Source organism: Lepidochelys olivacea (assembly GCF_965140295.1).
Source record: "Lepidochelys olivacea isolate rLepOli2 genome assembly, chromosome: 7".
NCBI classification, from domain to species: Eukaryota; Metazoa; Chordata; order Testudines; family Cheloniidae; genus Lepidochelys; species Lepidochelys olivacea.
The window spans coordinates 33333858-33355920 of NC_140417.1; the positions used below are offsets into that span (position 1 = coordinate 33333858).

The 22063-nt window shown below is 62.1% G+C and overlaps 1 protein-coding gene across 5 annotated transcripts; it reads right to left on the minus strand.

Moving 5' to 3' along the window:
- Nucleotides 1-690: 690 nt before the first annotated feature.
- Nucleotides 691-21699, minus strand: LTBP3 (latent transforming growth factor beta binding protein 3). 5 transcript variants are annotated; one of them, XM_084635374.1, is made up of 28 exons: nucleotides 21198-21696; nucleotides 17051-17383; nucleotides 16475-16710; nucleotides 15540-15645; nucleotides 13448-13540; nucleotides 12581-12703; nucleotides 11963-12121; nucleotides 11318-11503; nucleotides 10660-10676; nucleotides 10325-10409; nucleotides 10064-10159; nucleotides 9565-9690; nucleotides 8823-8954; nucleotides 8336-8464; nucleotides 7749-7868; nucleotides 7290-7412; nucleotides 6888-7010; nucleotides 5970-6089; nucleotides 5243-5371; nucleotides 4976-5143; nucleotides 4546-4629; nucleotides 3981-4109; nucleotides 3411-3548; nucleotides 2808-2948; nucleotides 2270-2431; nucleotides 1783-1863; nucleotides 1417-1548; nucleotides 691-1127 (listed from the first exon to the last, which is right to left on the minus strand). In XM_084635374.1, exons 1-28 carry the CDS (start codon nucleotides 21454-21456, stop codon nucleotides 973-975), a joined length of 3885 nt encoding a protein of 1294 aa, XP_084491500.1. In that variant the 5' UTR covers nucleotides 21457-21696; the 3' UTR covers nucleotides 691-972. The 5 variants fall into 5 exon arrangements, with proteins under 5 accessions (XP_084491500.1, XP_084491503.1, XP_084491502.1 ...); XM_084635377.1 differs by having other exon boundaries at nucleotides 17051-17165; nucleotides 21198-21322; XM_084635376.1 differs by lacking the exon at nucleotides 2808-2948 and having other exon boundaries at nucleotides 21198-21699.
- Nucleotides 21700-22063: the final 364 nt, after the last annotated feature.

Here is a 22063-nt window from a genome sequence, read left to right on the forward strand (position 1 = left end):
TGCGTCAGGGCATGCTGGGAGTGGTGGTCCCGTTAACTGCCTGCCCACGACCCCCTGGGAAACGAAGTTTGGCGCCCGAGGGGGAGGTCCCGCCTGCCGTGGTGCATTCTGGGAGCCGTAGTTCTTCCGGCAGTGCATTCTGAGACTTGTAGTCCCCCAAGGAATGATGGGCACTGTAGTCGCATGGCCTACCCCAGGCGGAGGCATTCCAGGGCTGTCTGCACCCAACACCGGTCTGGGCCTTGGAGCCTTTACTTTTTTTAAACCTTGAGGCCATTTGATCCCTCAAAGGCCTTGTGGGAATTTTAATGATGTCATCAACCCTCCCCTGCAGGCCTGGCCCAACAGCTGACCCTGGTGCTGTGAGCTTCCCCGCAGCAGTGCCCGACCCAGCCTTGCAAGGCAGGAGTTACAGCCTAGGGGAGCATGGCTGATGATATCACGGGTGTACTGCATGATGTCAGAGCTCTGCCAAGGCTTTCCACAGGGAGGCCATTAGGAGGTCAGGGTAGGGCGAGGTTATAAGGATGCAGACTGACCTGCCTCCCTTGTCACAGCACCCACTGCTGGGGGGCAGCAGCTGCAGGCTTCTCTCCCTGCACTGTCACAGCACCCCCTGCAGGCCAGACAGCGGCTGCAGCGTCTGCCCTCCCCGACCAACGCGGACAGCACAGCACACAAACACCTAGCCCAGGATCCACTTCCACAGTTTAATTAATTCATTAGCTTCTTTCTCGTTATTTACAGGGTTGTTGGCTTTTGTATACCTGGTTCCTACAGAAATGAGTGCAAATAATGCAGCCCTAAGATAATGCTAATAAAAAAATCTTGCAGAGGGAGGAAAACCCAATAAAATGCCCCATTTTTAGCAATTAAAAAATATTACGTTCCCCCCAAACAGGATCTGAACCCTTAGCGACAGAGTCTCTCTCTTGTGTCAGCTGGCAGCGCCCCCGGTGGGTGACAAGAGGGCTATCGGCGACGCTGGGGGATGCACATGCCCCCATGGTGGCGGGATCGGACAAAGCCTGGCTTGCAGGCACAGCGGTATGAGCCATTGGTGTTGATGCAGCGCTCGTTCTTGCACAGCAGGCCTCGCTGGTTCAGCTCCCGGCATTCGTCGATGTCTGTGGGTAGGGAGAGGGAGGGAAGGGGTTAATGGAGTGGCTGTGGCGCGTGAGTATGGGTCTTGAACCTGCATCCCGCAACAGACCAGGCACGGAGAGACAGCTAGCAGCACTGTTTGCGAAAGGTGAAGAGGGAAGAGAACCCAGGAGTCCCGGCTCCCAACCCCACCCCTGCTCTAATCCACTAGACCAGACCCCCGTCCCAGGACAGTACTCAGGAGTCCTAGTGGTGTGGGCAGCACATCCCTTTGCAGTGCATGCTAATTCACGGGAGGCTTGGCACTCTTACCCAGGCAGCGGACGCGGGTGGTGTCTAGCTGGAAGCCAGCAGGGCATTCGCAAACTGCACCGTGGTAGGTCCGGACACAGCGGCCATTCAGGCAGTGACATTCATCTGAATCCTCCTCTGAGGTGTCATCCTCTTGGGGGGGGTGTACAAAGGCGGGGGGACACAGATAAGACGATGGGAATGGCAGGGAACCCATTCCCATGCAGCTGAAATTGAGGGAGGGGGCATGTGGAAGAGTGATCCCTTGTCTGGCACAAAGATGCAGCTAACTCTGAGGTGGGGTGTGGGTGGCTGTTCATACAGGAACCCCTTGGCCTGCAATGAGATGCAGCCACCTCTGGGGCTGTGTATAGAAGGATCACTAACCTTTGCGGGACTTGCCCAGGAACAAGGGGCTGAGATCCCAGAAGGAGTTGCTCTCGCTCTGAGATGGCTGACACTGCTGTCCTGCAAGGAACCATAACAACCAGCCTGGGACACATAGCCAGTGAATCACATCCCATCAGATCCTGCCCAGTGCAAACAGAGCTAGAGCCTCGAAAGGGGAAAGGCCCTGTACCCCCCTCCCCGCTTCCCTTAACCAGCCAGAGCCCCCAGAGGGGAAAGACCCTATAGCCCACTCCCTGCCCCCCTGAGCCAGCCAGTCCCCCGCACTGTGGGGCCAGACAGGAGCCAGCAACCTCCAGAGGAGAAAGGCTCCATACCCTACTCCCTGTCCCCTTGAGCCAGCCAGAGCCCACAGAGGGGAAAGGCCCCGTACCCCACTCCCCATCCCCCAAACCAGCCAGTCCCCCAACCCTGGGACCAGACTGGAGCCAGCACCCCCAGAGGGCAGGCTAGGCATGCATGCTACCTGGGCTGCGGGGGGGGCACGCACGGCACTGGAAGCCCCAGCCTTTGCCGTACCGACAGCAGCATTCCTCGTAGGTCAGGTGGTAGCCGTTGAGCGGGGAGGCGCACATGCTGTCCTCCCCCCGGTGCTGCCAGCAGATGTCGCGCCGGTCAGCCGCCCGGTCTGCCAGGGCAGAGAGAGGGGGGGGGAGCCCACGGCACCATCTCAGCCAGCGCCCGCAGGAGACAGTCCCACAGGACCTGGCATGCTGGACAGGCCCTTGTGCACACCACCACAGTCACTGCACATCTAGGCAGGTGCACACTCACACATGGGCACCGGCAACTCCAGGGGCACACTCACAATCTTCGTAACCACCACGGTCACAATCAGTGATGTGCTCACACTCATACCGGCTCACAATCAGGGACACGCTCACCCTCACAATCACTCATTCACACTCGCCCCCCTGCTCACGCACAGAGTCAGGTTCACAATCCCAAGCCCCCCGCAGTCTCCTGGGCCTGTGCAGTAGCAGTCAGCCCTGCATGCCCCTCACCTGCCTGCATGTCGGGGAGCTGGCACTCCTTGCCACTGGGATCCAGCATCCAGGGCAGGCTGCACTCACAGTAGAAGGAGCCCAGTGTGTTGATGCAACGCCCGTGCCGGCAGGCTCCGGGGTCCCGGCACTCATCCACATCTGCAGGGCCAGGGCACAGTCACAGGGCATCAGGGGCTTGACAGGGTTGCCATGGCATAGGGGACTAGCAGGGATCGCCATGGCACCACCAGACTGATGAGGGTTGCTATGGCATCGGGGCCAGCCAGGGTCAACATGGTAACACTGCACCTGATGAGGTCTCCATGGCGCCAGGGGCCAGTAGGAGTCACCATAGGCTCTAATGTCATAGGCTCAGTGGGTTGTCATGGCACCAAGGACCCCAAACTGGTCATCATGACACCAAGGACCAGCAAGGGGCATCTTTGCTCGCACGTCCTCACCCCACCAATGTGCCCCCCAACCGGGCGGGAGAGAAGCTCAGTCCCCAGCATCCCACCTTCAAAGGGGCCAGGAGGAGGTAGGGCTGTGATGGGGCTGCCCACCTGGCCAGGGCCAAGACTCAGAGCCAGTGAGCTTGTGTCATGTGTGAAGGGGACTCACCGATCTCACTGGGTGCCAGGCACTTCTTGTGGGTGGGGTTGTAGACGGCAGGGGCGGGGCAGGTGCACACATAGGCCCCCCGCGTGTTCTCGCACAGCCCGTTCACGCAGTTCGACTCGTCCAGGCACTCATCCACATCTGGGGGGAAGGGGCATAGCTCAGAGCCCAGCCCCTCCTTTCGGCACCCCTCCTGGCTGCCTGGCCCCACCCCAATCACAGCCAGCGCCCCCTGGAGGGGAAGGCCTGTGTCTCATTCCCCCACCCCCTTCAGCCAGCCAGTCTCCCAGCCAAGGCCAGATCACAGAACCGCCCCTTTTAGGGTATACATCCTGTGTCCCATTCCCCATTCACCCCCCTAAGCCAGCCAGCCCCCCTGCCAAGGCCAGATCACAGCCAGCGCGCCCTAGAGGGGAAGGCCCATGTCCCATTCCCCACTCTGCAAGCCAGTGAGACCCCCCACCAAGGCCAGATCACAGCAGCGCCCCCTAGAGGGGCATCCCTGTCTGTCCCCCCCACAGTTCTAGACCAGGATATCTGCCCGACTGGGCTGATGCCACTCGCCCTCCTCACCCACACACTCGAGCAGGTTGCCATCATAGTAGAAGCCTTGCTTGCAGTAGCACTCGTAGCCCGGCTGCGTGTTGACACACTTCCCCTCCTTGCAGATCTCCTCCCTGAACAGGCTGCACTCGTCAATGTCTGCAAGGAGCCCGGAGTGGGGAAGGGGGGCTGTTTACACAGGGATCCCTCACCCAGCACTGAGATGCAGTTGGCTCTGGGGTGGGGTGTGGTGACTGTTTATACAGGGATCCCTCGCCCAGCGCTGAGATGCAGCTGCCTCTGGGCTGGGGTGTGGGGGCTGTTTATACAGGGATCCCTCACCCAGCGCTGAGATACAGCCAACTCTGGGGTGCGGTATAGGGGTTGTTTATATAGGGATCCCTTGGCTGGCATTGAGATGCAGCTGCCCCTGGGGTGGAGTGTGGAGGGCTGTAATGGCTAGGTAGGAGGGTTGCAGGGTTGGAAACCCTGTGACTCATGGGGGGGGGCAGGGGAAGGTGTAACCTTGGCTCCTAATCCCCCAGCCCTCGAGTGCAGGTGCCAAGCAGATCAGGGCATGGGCCCTGGCACTCACCCCTGTGGGCGGGGATGCCATAGTTCAGGATGTTGTCATCCAGGATGAATCCTTTCCCGTCGGGGCAGAGGGAGTGGAACTCAGCTGCAGGGGAGAGAGGTGACATGCACACTGGGGAAGAGGGATTAATGTCTAGACCAGGTATTCCCTCTCCCTGCCCCATGAATCAGACCTTTGGCCCATCCAGACTGGAATCCCCGCTCCCTGCCCCCACATCAGGCCAACGGGCCCATCCTGTCCGGTATCCCCCCACTCCCTCCATGGGTAATGCTTTCCTGACCCCCCCAGTTGGATTCTAGTAGTTGCCTTGGAGCCTGGGGGTTAGATGTTCACAGTCACACCATGTCCAGTAGCAGCTAGTTCCTCGGTTCGTTGGTGGCAGTGGGAATGGGGGAGGGTGGCATGGAGGAGGGGGTAGGCTGTGTCCCACCTGAGTTGGGCACAGGACAGGGGTAGATCTCACAGTGGTCACCCCAGCCAGCCCCCAGTGAGCAGCAGCACTCCTGGCGGGTGATGTTGGTGGCCAGGACGCTGTCACAGAAGACGGTGTCATCGAAGTTCAGGTAGCATTCCTTCTTGTTGTTGGGGGGCTCCAGATCTGGGGGGCAGAGGGTAAATCAATCCCACAGTGCCCCACTCTGGTGCCATATCAGAGCTAGTGTCCCCCAGAGGGGAAGGCCCCGCATCCCACTCTCACCCTCACAGCTGTGTTGATCCTCAGATGGGGTGTATCCCTCATCGCACACGCACATGTAGGAGCCATCCACGTTCTCGCACGCCCCGTGGGGCAGACACAAGCTGGGGTCCAGTGCACACTCATCGATATCTGGGGGGAGACCAGTGGGAGATAGAGGCAGGCGGTGTGCAATGGCACACTTGCTGCACAACCATACCTGTTCCCACTCACAGATACACACTCATCCACGCCACACACCTGTGCCCCGTGTGTGTCACCCTACAGTACACAAACTCACACTCACAGACAATCACACCCAGTTATACGCACACACACACACAGAAGCTTGTACTCATTCCTTTTCCAGTGTGGCACGCTCACTTAGACACACATGCATGGGCCCTTGCAGGGCTTTGTGCAGCTCCACACATTCTGTCCCTCACACACACCCTGGTGTTGGCTCTTACTCCTGGCAGGCCCAGTTTGCAGCCTATCAGGCTCACACTTGGGCACGAGGCGTTCCTGAAGCCGAGAGTTTCATGTGCCTTCATACCCCGCCATGCCCAGACTTTACTACCTGCCCCCCGTATGCCATGTCCTTGTGTCGCCACACGCAGCGGCTCACACTTGGTGCAACACACTGCCCTCACTGTGTCACACTACCGTGTGAGGAACGCCAGACTCCTGACACGCCGGGCCCACGCACACCCAGATGCTCAACTTCTCTGCACCCCACCCGGCACCTCACCTTGGCACCTCCTGCCGTTCACCAGCTTGTACCCAGCACGGCAGAGGCAGCGGTAGGAGCCCACAGAATTGACACACTCGCCCCCGATGCAGGCAGCCGGGAAGTCACACTCGTTTATGTCTGCAACATGGAGAGCCGCAGGGTGAGGGGGCCACTCCCAGCCCCCACCCTACGCGTCTGTCCATCCTGCTCCCCCTCGCCCCCCCCCGCAGACATGGCCACCTAGCCTGGCCCTCTTACCCAGCCCCACCTGGACCTGGCCACCCAGCCCCCTTCCCCCCCTTGGCTGCCTGGCTCAGTCCCCTCCCCAGCCCCCCCGCAGACATGGATGCCCAGCCCCCTCGCCCAGCCCCCACCACATGGCCGCCCAGCCCCGCCCCATCACACAGTCACCCCCCCCCCCCCCCCCCCGCACACAGCCACCCAGCCCAGCCCCCTCAATACAGCCACCCAGCTCAGCCCCCTCACTAAGCCACAAGGCCACCCAGTCCAGCCCCCAAACCCAGCCCTCCCCCTGACATGGCCACCCAGCCCCTTCCCAACCCCCCCCACAAGGCCACCCAGCCCGACCCCTTCCCCCAGCCCCCCTGAACACGGCCACCCAGCCAGACACCATCACCTAGCCCCCCCCAGACATAACCACCCAGCCCCCTCCCAATGCCACCCCCTTGACATGGCCACCCAGCCTGAGTCTCTCACAGCTCCCATGTCCACAGCCCCGCCTCCCAGCCCCTTCACACAACTGCTCTATTCCCACAGGCAGCCCCTGCCCCCCCCCACAACCCGCTCACCCCCCCACTGAGCCCCACCGCCCACAGGCAGCTCCCTGGCCCAGATTCCTCACCCTGAGCCCTACATGCCCCCCCAACCACCAGCTCAGCCCCCTGCACCCTTCCACCCCATGGCCCAGCCCCTCACCTTCGCAGCGTGGCCTGTCCTTCACCGAGTGGAAGCCCGCTGGGCACTGGCACTTAAAGGAGCCCAGGGTGTTGACACAGACCCCGTTGGGGCAAAGCCCCCCATCCTCACACTCATTCACATCTGCAGGGAGAGAGAGCAGGGGACTGGGAGTCAGAATCCTGGCTTCTATCCTCCGATCTGGGAGGGCAGGGGGTGCAGTGGTTCGAGAAGGGGGCTCTGGGAGGGGAGAGGGTGCAGTGGTTAAAGCAGGGGGACTCTGGGAGGTCAGGGGTGCAATTGTTAGAGCAGGGGACTCTGGGAGGGGAGTGGGATGCAGTAGTTAGGGCAGGGGGCTCGGGGAGGGGAGGGGTTGCAGTGGTTAGAGCAGCGGGGCTCTGGGAGGACAGGGAATCTAGTTACCCAGGCAGCTCCGGGCATTGGGTGCGGGTGCAAATCCCTCCCCACAGGTGCAGCGGAAGGAGCCGGGCAGGTTCTCACACCAGCCGTGTTTGCACGGAGTCTCCTCAGAGCACTCATCCACATCTAGGGGGGGACACAGACGCTGAACCTCAACCCTGTCCCCCACGCAACTTTTGGCCTGCAACCCACTCCCCTGCAGCCAAGTTTGGTTGGGGCCGAACGTCCCTCAGCCCATTGTGGGCTGCACAGGCCACCTCCCACCACAGGGGCATGAGAGTCTCACCCTAGATACTGCACCAACCCCAGCACTAGGGGGCGGTGGGGTTTACTGGGCTGGAGCCGGGGGCTGGGAGTCGGGACTCCTGGGTTCTATGCCCAGCTCTGGGAGTTGGGTGGGACCTAGTGGGTTAGAGCGGGGGCTGGGAGGCAGGACTCCTGGGTCCTGTGGCCAGCGCTTACCATAGCAAATCCCATGCTGGCCCCGGAAGCCCGGTGGGCAGGGGCTGCATTTGTAGGTACCCAGCCGGTTCTCACACTTCCCGTCGGGGCAGATGCCGGTGTCCAGGCACTCATCAATGTCTGCAGGGAGAGAGAAAAGGTGAAGGGTAAGGTGCCTTTGTGGGAGCCCCATGAGGGGCAGTGCACAGGGCAGGGCCCTTGAGGACTCAGCGAGTCCTCTGGCAAGTGGGGAGTTGGTTTGTTATTGTAGGGTCTCTGACAGTTCTACCTGACAGGTTATTGTGAGAAGGATTGCTCAGGGGCACTGTCTTCTTGTTCTGAGGTCTGTGCAAGCTCTGGGCCTGGACATTGGTTTGTTATTGTAGGGTCTCACTCAGTAACTCTGGGGCTGTGTGCACCTGTTTGTTCTTGTAGGGTCTTTGGAAATTTCAGGCTTTCACTACTGCTCAGGCTGTGCGCACCCGCTTGTTATGATCGAGTCTCTCAGGGCAATTGGTATGTTATTGTAGGGTCTCTGTCTCCCAGGCTGTTGGGGGTCTCCCCTCCCCCTCCTTCTCCCTCTCCACCCCAACCCGGCCAGCCCTTACCTTCACAGAGGGGCTGGCGGGAAGGCTTGAGACGGTAGCCAGGATGGCATTCACACTTGTAGTGCCCAGGGTAGTTGACACAGGCTCCCCCGTCCCCACAGATGTGGGGCTTGGAGCACTCGTCAATGTCTGCCAGAGAGGTGGGCGTGAACAGGGCAGAGGAGCGGGGACAGGACTTTACCGATCACCCCTTCCCCCCAAACCCCTTCCCAACCTCCATGCCCCCTTCCCATCCCGAGCCCCCCTTCCCCAGCCCTCCTTCTCATCCCCCTCTCCCCTTCCCCCAGCCCCCCTTTCCCCAGCCTTCCTTCCCATCCCCCAGCCCTCCTTTCCCCATGCCTCCTTCCCATTCCCCAGCCCTCCTTCCCATCCCCCATGTCCCAGCACATCCCCCAGCTCACCATGCGTGCCCTGTTTCCCACAGCTCCCAGCAGCCCTTCCTCCAGCCCTGCTGTTCCCCCCCAGCTCCTGCCCCCTGGGTGCTCACCCACGCAGGAGCGCACGCCCTTGTGCACCTTCAGCTGGTACCCCCGGTTGCAGTGGCAGTTGTAGGAGCCGCCCGTGTTCATGCAGACGCCCTTGCCGATGCCGCAAGGCTCCGCCTCACACTCGTTCACGTCTGTGGCAGGCGGGGGGCGGGAGGGAGAAAGCATGACTGACCCCCGCCATGCCGGGATGCAGGCCTGTCATAGCCCTGGCCACATGCGTATGTTGGAGGGGTCACAGGTTTGCATGTGTACTTGCACACGTGTTGCAGGCCTAGCTACCAGCATGCGCAAGCGGGGTGGGTGTCTCAGACTTCCACAGGCTGACGTGCGGGTGTGTCGCACACCTATCGTAGAGCTGTGTGGGCGTGTCACATATCTTTTGTACATGTGTGGGTGTGTCACACAGCTGTTTTACAGATGTGCAGGCGTGCCAGACTTTTGTGCAGCCATGCAGGCGTGTTGCACTCCTGCTGTGCAGCTGTGTGGGCGTGTCACACGCTTGCTGTGCAGACACACGTGTGTTGCACCCTTGCATATAGGCTAGTTGGGGGGCGTCACAGACCTGTGTATGCAGGCATACCCAAGGGTCACTCCGTCATACAGATGCATGTGCCCCTCCAGGGTGCTGACACCTCCGTGAATCCAGTGGAGTGGGTGTCACGTGCCCCCAGACAGCCATGCACATGCGTGTCCCTCTGCATGTGTCGCACACCCACAAAGAAGGGCGAGGCAGCGTGTTACCTGTGCAGAACCTGCGCTGGGTGTGCCAGCGGTAACCCGGGTAGCAGATGCAGGTGTAGCCCGACAAACTCATGACGCACTCTCCATGGCCACAGATATTGCGGTTCAGCTTGCACTCATCAGTCTCTGCAGGGACAGACAGACGCAGCCCAGGAAGGGGGATCAGGATGAATAGCTCACACACAGGAGCCAGGAAATCTGTTTCTCATAGACCCCCAGGAGAGCCAGGAGTTCCCCCACCCCTAAGGCTGCTGCGATAGCAGCTCACAGGGACCACACTGCATCGGGCCAGGGGTGTTCAGGAGACATCACCAGCCCGGAAAGGACTTTGGGGACCCCCCTGAAAACGTGCACATCACTGGGGAATGTTTGGGGTTCACCCCTGATAATTAAGGGGGCCCCAGTAGGGAAGTTTGGTCCATAAATGTGAAGTTTTTCCCAAAGGGGAGGAGGGAGTTTACTGGCGCGCAGCCCCCCACCCCTGCCATGAGGCTCTCACCTGTCACCTGCGTGGGTGCGATCTCCACGGCGCTACGTGTGTATTGGTCCGGCAGCACCTTCTGCACCATGGCAGTCGTGGGACGGGCCACCACCTCTGGGACCCAATGGAGACAGAACAGGGTTAGCAGTGCTGCGAGCTTCCCCGCAGCAGTGCGCAGCTGGGGGCTCCAGCGCTGCGAGCTTCCCCGCAGCAGAGCCCAGCCAGGGACTCCAGTGCTGCGAGCTTCCCCACAGCAGTACCCTTTCTTCCATCACTCACCAGGGTAGCGGGCGCCCAGGGTGGCTGCACTGGCATAGAACTGGTCCACTGACTGCTCCTCTGAGTTGGTCCGATATGCCGGTAGCTGGAGGGGGAGTGATTAAACAGTGGGGGCACCTGCTTCGCTCCACTACCCAGACAGGTGCCCTATTCCTCCCTCTGCTTCACTTCATTCCTCCCCCTCTCTCGTTCTTTCATTCATTCCTCTCCTCCCTCCTTTTCACCCGCCACCCTCCAGGGCTCCCTTTCCCACTCCCTCCATCCTCCCTCCACTCCCGCATCACCCCTCCGCTGCTCCTCCGCTGCACGCCTGCTGCTCCGGGGGCCCTACTCACCATGGCCGTGGTGACAGCTGCAAGAGACAAACACAGGGCCCGGGGTCAGATCCTGTCATGCCAGTCTGAGAATGTGAGGTTCACCTCTGAGAGCGGGGGGTCTGCTCTGAGAGCAGGGTCCCCCGGCTCTGGGATTCTGGGGTTCTTAGATAACAGGGTGTACCCCTGAAAACTGGGGTTTGTCCTTAGAGAATTTGGGGTAACAGCTCTGACAACATGGGGTTTGCACCCTGAGATGTGGGGGTTTGCCAACAAAGAAGGGAGTAACAGCTCTGAGAAAGTGGGATTCACCCTTAGTGAATTTGGGGTGCTCCAGAGAACATGGGCTTTGCCACGGGGGAATGTGGGGGACATCTCTGTGAGAACATGGGATTCACTGTTGGTGAATGTGGGCTTGTCCCTCGGAGGATGTAGGGAGCTCCAAATTTTCTCTCTGTGAACCCTACATTCTCAGACAGGGTTTCACAATGGGAGAATTTGGGGTACAGCCTGTGATAATATTGGGGTTCACCACAGGGCAATGTGGGGTACAGCCCCTGCTATTACTGGGGTTCACTAGGGGAAAATTTAGGGAACCCCCATGTCCTGGTGAGCAGAGCGACAGTGGCACCTCTCTGGCCCCCATGCCCAGTCCAGCCTCCTCCCCGGGGTCTCTGACCTTCGGACTCCTGAGAGTCCCCCTCGAGGGGCGGCAGGCTGGGCAGTTCACGCTGCTGCTGCAGGTCTGTGGTGCCGTCGGGGTGGATGTGCAGGGTGAAGTCGCTCTCCCCCTGGATGGTCAGGGTCTGGTGGGATGTCAGGATGTGGTAGCCCTTCCCTGCTGGGCAAATCTCCTTGAAGGCAGCTGCCAGATGGGAGAGGAGACAGGTTAACACTGGTGCTGCGAGCTTCACCGTGGCAGTGTCCCCAGCCGGTGATTCCAGGGCTGCGAGCTTCCCCGTGGCAGCGCCCCCAGCTGGTGCCTCCAGGACTGCGAGCTTCCCTGTGGCAGTGCGCCCAGCCAGTGACTCCAGCACTGCAAGCTTCCCTGTGGCAGTGCGCCCAGCCAGTGACTCCAGCACTGCAAGCTTCCCTGTGGCAGTGCGCCCAGCCAGTGACTCCAGCACTGCAAGCTTCCCTGTGGCAGTGCCCCAGCCAGGGTCTATAGCACTGCGAGCTTCCCCGTAGCAGTGCCCCAGCCGGTGACTCCAGCGCTGCTAGCTTCCCCGTGGCAGTGCCCCAGCCAGGGTCTACAGCACTGCGAGCTTCCCCGTGGCAGTGCTGTGGCAGATACTCCATCCTGGCCCAGTTTGCAGTTCCTTACCTGCGCCATCAGCCGGGCAGCGCTCGCAGCGGGCCCCCCAGGCCTTGCCAACGCTGCAGCAGCACATCTGGCGGGTCAGCTTAGTGGGCAGTGGGTGCTGACACTGGAGCTCCGGGCTCACCAGCCGGAAACACAGGCTCTTCTCCCCCGACTTCTCCGCTGCAGCCCCGGGAGAGGCAGGGTCAGTGCCGCTCCGAGCCCCTCCCCCGCCCCCAGCTGGGCACCCCAGAGAGACACTGAGCCCCCATCACCCCCCCAGGAGACAGGGTCAGTGCAGCTCCAAGCCCCTCCCCCGCCCCCAGCTGGGCACCCCAGAGAGACACTGAGCCCCCATCACCTCCCCAGGAGACAGGGTCAGTGCTGCTCCGAGCCCCTCCCCCACCCCCCATCCCCAGCTGGGCACCCCAGAGAGACACTGAGCCCCCATCAGCCCCCCAGGAGACAGGGTCAGTGCCGCTCCGAGCCCCTCCCCCACCCCCCATCCCCAGCTGGGCACCCCAGAGAGACACTGAACCCCCATCACCCCCCCAGGAGACAGGGTCAGTGCCGCTCCGAGCCTCCTGCCCAACCCTCCCAATCCCCTCAACCCCCCAGCCTGCCCCCGGTCCCCCTACATACGGACACACTGGCTGCGGGATGGGCCCAGCATGTGGCCAGGTTTGCATGCGCAGCGAAAGCTGCCCTGGGTGTTGAGACACTCGCCATTCTGGCACACACCCTGCATGGCACACTCGTTAATGTCTGCACAGGGAGAGAGAGGGATCAGTAACACGACACACAACAACACAACGCACACACAACATGCACACACCCCACAGGGCACACTTGTTAATATCTGCACAGGGAGAGAGAGGGTCAGCAACACAATGACACACAACACAACAACACCCAATACAACATGGACACCCCACAGGGCACACTTGTTAATATCTGCACAGGGAGAGAGAGGGTCAGCAACACAATGACACACAACACAACAACACCCAATACAACATGGACACCCCACAGGGCACACTTGTTAATATCTGCACAGGGAGAGAGAGGGTCAGCAACACAATGACACACAACACAACAACACCCAATACAACATGGACACCCCACAGGGCGCATTTGTTAATGTCTGCACAGAGAGAGAGAGGAGTCAGTAACACTAGGACACACCACACAGCACACACACCTCACATGGCACATTCGTTAATGTCTGCACAAGGAGAGAGAGGGGTCAGTAACACTAGGACACACAACACAACACCCCCACAGGGCATACTCATTAATGTCTGCACAGGGAGACGGGTCAGTAACACAAGGACATGTAACACAACAACACAAAGCACACTCCCCACAGGGCACACTTGTTAAAGTGTGTTTGGGGAGAGATGTCTCAGCAGCACACCACAGCCCCACACAGGACCCATTCCCAAGGACACAACACACACACAGAAGCAGGTCTTCAGTCCCCCCACCCAGAGAGTGCCCACCGGGTACCCTGGCAGTGCGTGCTGTTCAGTCTCTTGTATCCCTGTGGGCAATCACCCCCATGTTCCCCTCGGATCGGGCCTGTCTTCTGCACCCCCGAGTCTGCAACACATAACAAACCCCAGAGGGGGAATCAGCGGGAGCGAGGACGCAGCATGGTGTACAGGTGAGGGCAGGACTCTTGGGGTCTAGCCCTGGCTCTGGGAAGGGAGCAGGGCCTAGTGGGTTAGAGCAGGGGCAAACTGGCACTCAGGACTCCTGGGTTCTATCCCAGCTCTCCCACTGACCTCAGGCAAGTCCCATTCCCACTCGGTGCCTTTCCTTCCCCTCCTATTTACTTGTCTAGACATTGAGCCCTACAGGGCAGACACTGTCTCTTGTATCTGTGCAGAGCCTGGGGCAGGGCCCTGATCTCAGGTGGGGAGGAGGAGGCTGTGGGGGTCTGCATGGCACCTGGCCAGACATGTCCAAATCTCCAGCTGCGGGGGGGGGGGGGGGGCGGGATGGGGGTCTCCATCACCATTGCAATAGCAGAGACATAGACATCACCCAGCACGGGTGCCAGACGATTGCACAGACGGCGGTTTGGCTCAGGGTCTCTGGCTCCTCGCCCCCCTCAGCAGCGGCCCCACTGGGGGTGGTGCTGGGGGAAGCAGTGATCAGCTAACCAGCGCCTGTGCTGGTCTCACTACCACAGCCAGGCTAGCAGGCGCGGGGGGCGGGGACATGGGACGATGTTCATTCCAGCAGGCGTGTGCAGCCAGGCTGCTCCTGATCCGTCCAAGCTGGGAAACTTTGGGGGGGGGACAATGGAAAGAAAGACTGAGAAGAAAGAGAAAGAGAGGAGCTGGGGGGATGCTCGGGAAGAGGGGGGCTGTCCCAGTGAGATTCAAAAGGAAACAGAATTCCAAGGGACCATGGGAATTTGTTAACCTGAGGGACTCACCACCACTGGACTGTGCACAGGGCAGGGCTGGGAAAAGGGTGAGACATTATCACAACTCATGCGGGTGGCAGAGGCATTGAGGGACAGGGGGAACAGGGACAGCCCCCCGCCCCCAAGTCACAGCCAGCTACTGACTGATGGGTAAGGAAAAACTGCCCCCAGGGGTAAATTAGCTTAGAATGGCCGGCTGAAAGCTCCCCTCTGCTCCTGCCCCGCTCCCCACAGTGCCCCCTGCTGGGAGAGGCCAGGGCTGGAGTAACCAGGAGCTCCCTCAGCCAGATCCTGCCCTGCTCCCTGCAGAGCCCCCTGTTGGGAGAAGCCGGGGTGGCAGCACCCATGCACTCCCTCAGGTAACAAACAGTTCAATTTTCCTACCCCACTTGCTCCTCTCACCCCCCCAAGGGGGGGACGACAGCGCTTCCCACGGGGGTGGGTGGGTGGCAGCTGCAGACAGGAAGTTGCCCAGAAGAGCCGGAGTGTGATGAAAGGGAGCAGGTTGGGGGCCTGCCCAGCCGGAGAACAAGGAGCCAGGCCATGAAGCACATTCTTGGCTACCTCTAACACAAACACCCTGCGGCTCACAGATCCCCGGGAGCTGGAAAAGCCATTGAGTGGGAGTGCCAGGAAGGAGGGTAGGTGCGGGGGGAGGGGGAGAAAGGAGGGTTGGAACCTGCCACCTGATCCATCCCCTCCAAATCTTAGCCAGCTGGGCATCCCCCCCCACTGTGGCATCCCCCGCCATGGTGCCCTGGAAGCTCTGGGAGGGACTGGTGGGCACTGCCCAGGCCGCTCCCGGGGCCACATGCTGGAATGTGGCAGCCCAGCCTGGCTACGTAAGGCCCCATCCAGGCTTCCCGTAAACCCTGCGCCAGGCTGGGAGAGGTCGGCGCCAGGCCAGGGGGAGAAGTGGCAGCACCAGCTAAACACCAGCTCTCACAGACCCTCAGTAGGTCAGTCCTGGCTCACCCGCACTGGGCAGCCCCTCTTGGCTAGCTGAAGGGCTGCAGGGCCACTGGCTGGGGGGAGCTCCCAGCTAGTCTGGCCCAGCCTCTCCCAGCAGGGGGCGCTGTGGGGCGCAAGCGGGAGCACAGGCAGGGGGCGAGCTGGGAGGGCTTGTGAGGCTGTACCAGGAAGGGGACCTCAGGCATTACTTACACTGCAGGTGGGGGCATTTGTGGCACTTGTTCTGCCCCCAGGAGGTGCCGATGCTTCCGCAGCAATCCTCCTGCTTGGTCAGGCCTGGCAGAGGGTTGCTCCCACACTGAGAAACAGTGCCCCCCATCGCCAGAGAGAAACACGACAGGCAAGTGAGACCATGACCACCACCTCCCACTGCAGCATAGTGCCCCCTGCTGGCCCCTCCCCGCTCCCTACAGCACAGCACCCCTTGCTGACCTCTCCCCGCTCCCTGCAGCACAGCGCCCCCTGCTGGCCCCTCCTCACTCCCTGCAGCACAGCGCCCCCTGCTGACCTCTCCCCGCTCCCTGCAGCACAGCGCCCCCTGCTGGCCCCTCCCCACTCCCTGCAGCACAGCGCCCCCTGCTGACCTCTCCCCGCTCCCTGCAGCACAGCGCCCCCTGCTGGCCCCTCCTCACTCCCTGCAGCACAGCGCCCCCTGCTGACCTCTCCCCGCTCCCTGCAGCACAGCGCCCCCTGCTGGCCCCTCCCCACTCCCTGCAGCACAGCGCCCCCTGCTGACCTCTCCCCGCTCCCTGCAGCACAGCGCCCCCTGCTGGCCCCTCCCCACTCCCTGCAGCACAGCGCCCCTGCTGACCCCTCACTGCTCTCTGCAGCACAGCACCCCCTGCTGACTTCTCCCTGCTCCCTGCAGCACAGCGCCCCCTGCTGACCTCTCCCCGCTCCCTGCAGCACAGCGCCCCCTGCTGACCTCTCCCCGCTCCCTGCAGCACAGCGCCCCCTGCTGGCCCCTCCCCACTCCCTGCAGCACAGCGCCCCTGCTGACCCCTCACTGCTCCCTGCAGCACAGCACCCCCTGCTGACTTCTCCCTGCTCCCTGCAGCACAGCGCCCCCTGCTGACCTCTCCCCGCTCCCTTCAGCACAGTGCCTCTTGGAGGAGCGGGCAACTCACAGATTGTTTGGGCAGGGTCTCCTGGAAGCAGCGTCCCAGGGGTTTGTGCGTATGGGGCCGGGCATGGGGTGTGGGGGGTTTCTGACCCATGGAGCTCTGGGCCGGGTGCTGGATGAGGTGGTGTTGGGCGCCCGGCCCGGTGCCCTCGGTGCTGATGCTGTCGATGCGGTGGACCTGCACGGAGGCATCAGGCGGGTGGTGGACGCGCACATTCAGCAGAGGGGGGTGGACCTGCACTGGAGGGGGCCCGAGGGGGAGTCAGCACATGGACCGTCCCCTGACACTGACCCCCAGCTTCCCAGGCGAAAACGGCTGGCACTTCCCCTAGATGACAGAGGCCCTGGAGGGACACTGCCCCCCCCATGCCATCAACCCCCTGCTCCATCGCCCCCCTGCCCAATCATTCACCCCCAACAACCCCTGCCCCCATCACCCCCACCCAATCACCTGTCTTCTTCCCCCATCACCCCCTCACTCCAAGTTACGCTGTCACCCCATTTACCCTATCACTCCCTCCCTTGCCCTCCATCCCCATCACACTCCCCAGGTCCCCCTCCCCACTCCCAGCAGCAGTACCTTCGGACGAGTGGTGCCCAGGTCCCAGGGGCACCATGAAGGTGGAGTGGCTGATGGTGGCCTTGGGGCTGTGGCCGGCGGGTGGCTCCCCGGCACCGTGCGCATCGGAGATCACCTGCACGGCGTAGATGGCGTGTTTGCTGGAGCCCATCTCACCTGCTGGGCCCTCAAGGGGCCCCAACGCTGCCGGCTGCAGCAGCTGCTGCCCCCCCTGGGCCTGGGCCTGGCGCCCTGCCGGCACCTGGCAGAAGCGCCCCGTAAACTCGGGGGGGCAGAGGCAGTGGTTACGGGATGTGCACTGCCCGCCATTCATACAGGGCAGTGGGCACACCACTGGGGGGAGAGAGAGGGAGGTTAGACCAGGGACCCCCACCCTGCCCCCACTGCCGCACCGTCTGTGTTTACCCCATGGCCGCCCACCCCCACCCGCCCACAGCCACTCCCTGCCCCCACCCCATCCATCCCATGCTCCCACCCACCCCCTGCTTTCTGCCCCCCACCACATCCACCCCCTGCCCCCCACCCCACCCACCCTCTGCTCCCTGTCCCAACCCCGCCCCATCCACCCCCTGCTCCCTGTCCCCCCTTCCCACCCACCCTGCTCCCTGCCCCCACCTTGCCCCATCCAACCCCTGCTCCAGGGCACACACAGGGGGAGCTGGCGGGCAAGCCAGGACACATGTGGCAGGGGAGCCTGCAGGCAAGCCAGGGCACACATGGGGTTGAGCTGGTGGGCAAGCCAGGGCACATGTGGTGGGGACAGCCGGCAGGCAAGCCAGAGCACATGTGGGGGGGGAGGAACTGGCGGGCAAGCCAGGGCACATGCAGGGGGGAGCCAGCGGGCAAGCCAGGGCACACATGGCAGGGGGAAAGGGGTGAGCCAGCAGACAAGCCAGGGTACGCACAAGGTGAAGGGGAAGATGGCCAGAGCACAAGAGGCAAGAACTCTTCCTCTGCGTGAGCCTGTGATCTCAGCCGGGCCTCCAGGGACTAATGTGACACCAATGTGTTAATATCCCTGTTAGTATCAGGGCAGCACCTGGAGGCCCCTGACCAAGATCGGGGCCCAGTGACCTGGGCGCTACCCACACACACACCCCCGAGAACAGGGCCCAGTGCGCTGGGTGTTGTGTACACATACACGAGATCAGGGCCTGGTGCGCTGGGCGCTGTACACACACACACACACACACAACCGAGATCACGGCCCATGCGCTGGGTGCTGTATACGAACACACACACACAACCGAGATCAGGGCCCGGTGTGCTGAGCACTGTACATACACACACAGACACACGAGATCAGGAACCATTGTGCCAGGCACTGCACAGCCCCATGGTGAGAGAAAGGTCCAGCCCCAAAGATCTTACAGTCTAAATAGACACAGGATGGCAGAGTCACAGGCCTGGAGAGGGGAGGGGCTCACCCGGGGTCACACAGGGTGTCTGTGGCAGAGGCAGGAAAATAAACCAGGTCTCCTGGCCCCAGGGCCTTAACCACAAGCCCTTCCTCCCCAACATCCTTCCCCGCAAACCCACACAGGGTGAAATACCCAGCTGAGGCCATCCAGCCGGGAAGTGACATTCCTCAGGTCACAGAGTGAATCAGAGCTGGGGACAGAGCCCAGGAGCCCTTACTCCCAGCCCCCTGCTCTAGCCACTAGACCCCACTCCCCTCCCAGAGCCAGCAGTCCCAGCAAGCACCACCATCCCTGCTCTGACTCCCAGGCTGAGGCTGGGGTTCCAGCTGTTTTGGTTTATTTCCCTGGCTGGGGAGTTTGCTGGGGCAGCTGAACAGCCGCGGCTCAGGGAAGGGAGTGGTGCGTATATACCCGGTTCCCAGGCCCAGCCAGCTGCCCTGGCTCAAGCCCGGGTGACTCAGTGTTGGAGCAGGGATTATCCAAACATTCAGGACAATAACAAAAGGACAGCTAATGGCTCCTTCGGCAGCCCCATCATCAGAAACACCGACACAGCACACTCAAGGCTTGAGATGTGGCCACCTCTGGGGTGGGGCATGAAGGGCTGTTGATCAGCTACACACCAGGTTAGGACAGGAAGTGAAAGGAAATCGTGGTATCCAGGTGAAAAAGTGCACTGGGGTGGGAGAGGGATTTCAGGGACAGAAAATTGTGGGTCAGGACAGAGGGATTGTGTGGCGGAGCCCAGGGCTCAGATGGCAGGGGGCTGCGAGTCAGGACTGAGGGGCACTGGTGAGCGAAGGGGAGTCACCTGGCGCCTGCTCCAGCCCCCCTCACTTCCAGCAGCGACTCAATTTCATTCCCTCCCAAGTGCAAAGTCAGTAAAGGCCATGGTTTCTGGAGCCCGAGGTATTTTTAGTCTCTTTGTGTCACTGAGACAAAATGGGGGGGGAGGAAGACATGCTGCAGTGGGATCAAGTGAGGGGCACAGGGGAGGCTTGGGGAGAAGGGTGTGTGTGGCTGGAGCACACAGTGGGAGTGGGGCTGGATGGAGGACGGGATGAGGTGCAGGGGTGTGTGGGGGTTAAAGGGAGCGGGCAGGGAAGGGAGGGGTGTTGGGGGGAGGAGTGTGGAGGGAAGGGACGTGTGGGGTGGGCCAGCTGGGAGACAGGGGGAGGGGCTCCCCAAGGGTCTGTGACTGGGTGACTGGAAGGGGTGAGGTCTGGGTCAAACCCACAGTGGGGAGGTAGAACTGGTTCAGCAAGAATCAAAGAGTTTCCCCCCCAAAAAATACCCTCTCCTCCCCCAAATCCTCCAGCGTTCCCGCTGGGTGCAGGTGCTGGGCCCGCCCTGGGCCAGGAGGGGATTTTCCCGGCTGGGTCCAGCCCAACTCTGGATTCAGTTAGCCCCAGAGGTCACTCCACCCCCAACACCATCCCCCCGCCCCGGCCTCCCCAGCAGAAGGATGAAGGGGCACCAGGGATCTTTCCCGCAGCTAGTGGAGGGGGTGACAGGGGGGAGGGCTGGCATGGTGCCTGGTGGGAGGGGCACCAGCATCAGCTGAGGAATGTTACAAACCAGGGAATTCGCAGCCGGAGCTGGGCCAGGCTGCTGTGAGTGCAAAGGAGCGTGCGTGTGAGAGCACGTGTCCGAGTGTGTGCCAGTGTGCAGGGGGGTGAGAGTGTGTGCAGGAATCTACATGAGTGTGTATGGGCAAGCGAGATTGCACGCATGTGAGTGTTTGACTGTGTGAGTGGGTGTATGCAGGTGCATTTGATTGTGTTTGTGTGTGCACATCCATGTGTTAGATTGGGTGTGTTAGCTCACGCCTGCGGTAGATGGTGTGGGTGTGTGCGTATGCATGAGATTGCATGTGTGCAAGTGTTAGATTGGGTGTGTGCGAGTGTGTGTGTGTTAGATTCTTTGCATGTGTGAGTTTTGGATTCCATGTGTGTGAGTGTGTACGCATGTGCATGTTAGACTGGAGGCCGGCTGCCGGAGGTGCAGGCGTCAGATGGGCCCCAGGGGACAGGAGCTGGGACGGGGCCATTCGCTGAGGCGAGATTTTCCTCCAGCCCTGAACTGCTGCTGGAAGAACTGCCAGGGGAAAGGGGGGAGCGAGCGCGCAGCTCAGTGAATACCAAGTGTGCGAGCCTCTGAGTACCAGTTAGTGCGCTGGCAAGTGCCCACGGGAGGAAACGCGCCCACTTGAGCATGACGGTGGCATAACATGCGAGATTTGTGAGTGCACAAGGGGCCCGGCCATGCACCATGTGTGGGTGAGGGGCTGGCGTCAGCATGTGAAAACGGGTATGTGTCAGGGGCACACGCATGTGAAGAGAAGCACGTGACAGGTGGAACGGAGCCGTGTGAGCAGCTCCATGTCCAAACTGCGCCAGGGTGAGTGTGCAAAGGCCTGCGTGCAACCAATGCTGGTGAGACAGGTGTGAGCCACACAGGTGAGTGCAGCCACACAGGCAGAGCCATGCATGCTGGCGCAGAGCGGAAATCAGGGAGACACGTGTTCCAATAGCCCCTCATCCCCCATGCCCCTGATCTGCGCCCAGCACCTCCCTCCGGCCCCAGAGGGGCTCTCCAGTGTGCCCCCTCCTCCAGACAGCTCCCCCATCCCCAATGCAGCTCAGTCCCCTCCCTGGACAACCAAAGCCCCCAATGCCAACCCCAGCTGTCCCCCCTCCATGCCCCAGCCTGTGCCCCGTGCTCACCCACGCGGAAGCCCGAGCCGGTCAGGGTGTCGGCCGAGTGCCCGTTCTCGCCGATCAGGGTCATGTTGCTGCCCTGCTTGCAGGTGTCCCGGCACTGGCCCTTGAGGCAGGTCCGTTTGCAGACCAGCGGGGCGAAGACCACCTTGAAGCGCTCCCGCGCTACGGCCGCCCGCTCGGAGGCCGCGGGTGCTGCGGGCCGTGCCCCGGGGGCACAGAGCCAGGGCAAGAGGAGCACCCAGAGTGCCAGCCCCCAGGGCATCTTCACATCGTCCCCCAGCCCCGCCCTGGCACCAGCCGCCTGGCAGGCGGTCAGAGGGGGGCGAGGGAGCCCCTGGAGCCAGGAGACAGCAGGAGGCAGCTCCGCCGCCCAGGGACCGCCTCCGCGGCTCCTTCCTCCCCGTTCGGCTGGCCGGGCAGAGGGAAACAAAGAGGGGCGGATGGAGGCAACGGGGGAAGGAGCGGCGAGGAAGGAAGGAGCGAAACCCTCGCTCCCCTCCCCGAGCCCCCCTCGACCACCCCGCCCTCTCTCCGCTGCCTTTTCTCCTCCCTTCGCTCCCCCGGGACAGACAGCGAGGGACTGAGCGACTGACAGACGCGCCCCGCGGGGGCCCCCGCGCCACCGGCCGGCGCCTGGTCTCCTCCCCGCGCGCCGCGGCCGGAGCGAAGGAGAAGGAAGCAAGGGAGAGGCGCCGGGCCGGGATGGCGGAGCGAGACGGGGCGGCTGGCCGGCCGGCTGTTTGTGCCGCGCTCAGCCAATCCCGGGCCGGGGGCAGGAATCTGGGCCGGGGGCCAAGCGCCAGGGCTGGCTCCGGGCAGCAGGGCGGCTCCGAGGGGCTGTCCCCGTCCCGGCCTCCGAGCCCTGCCCA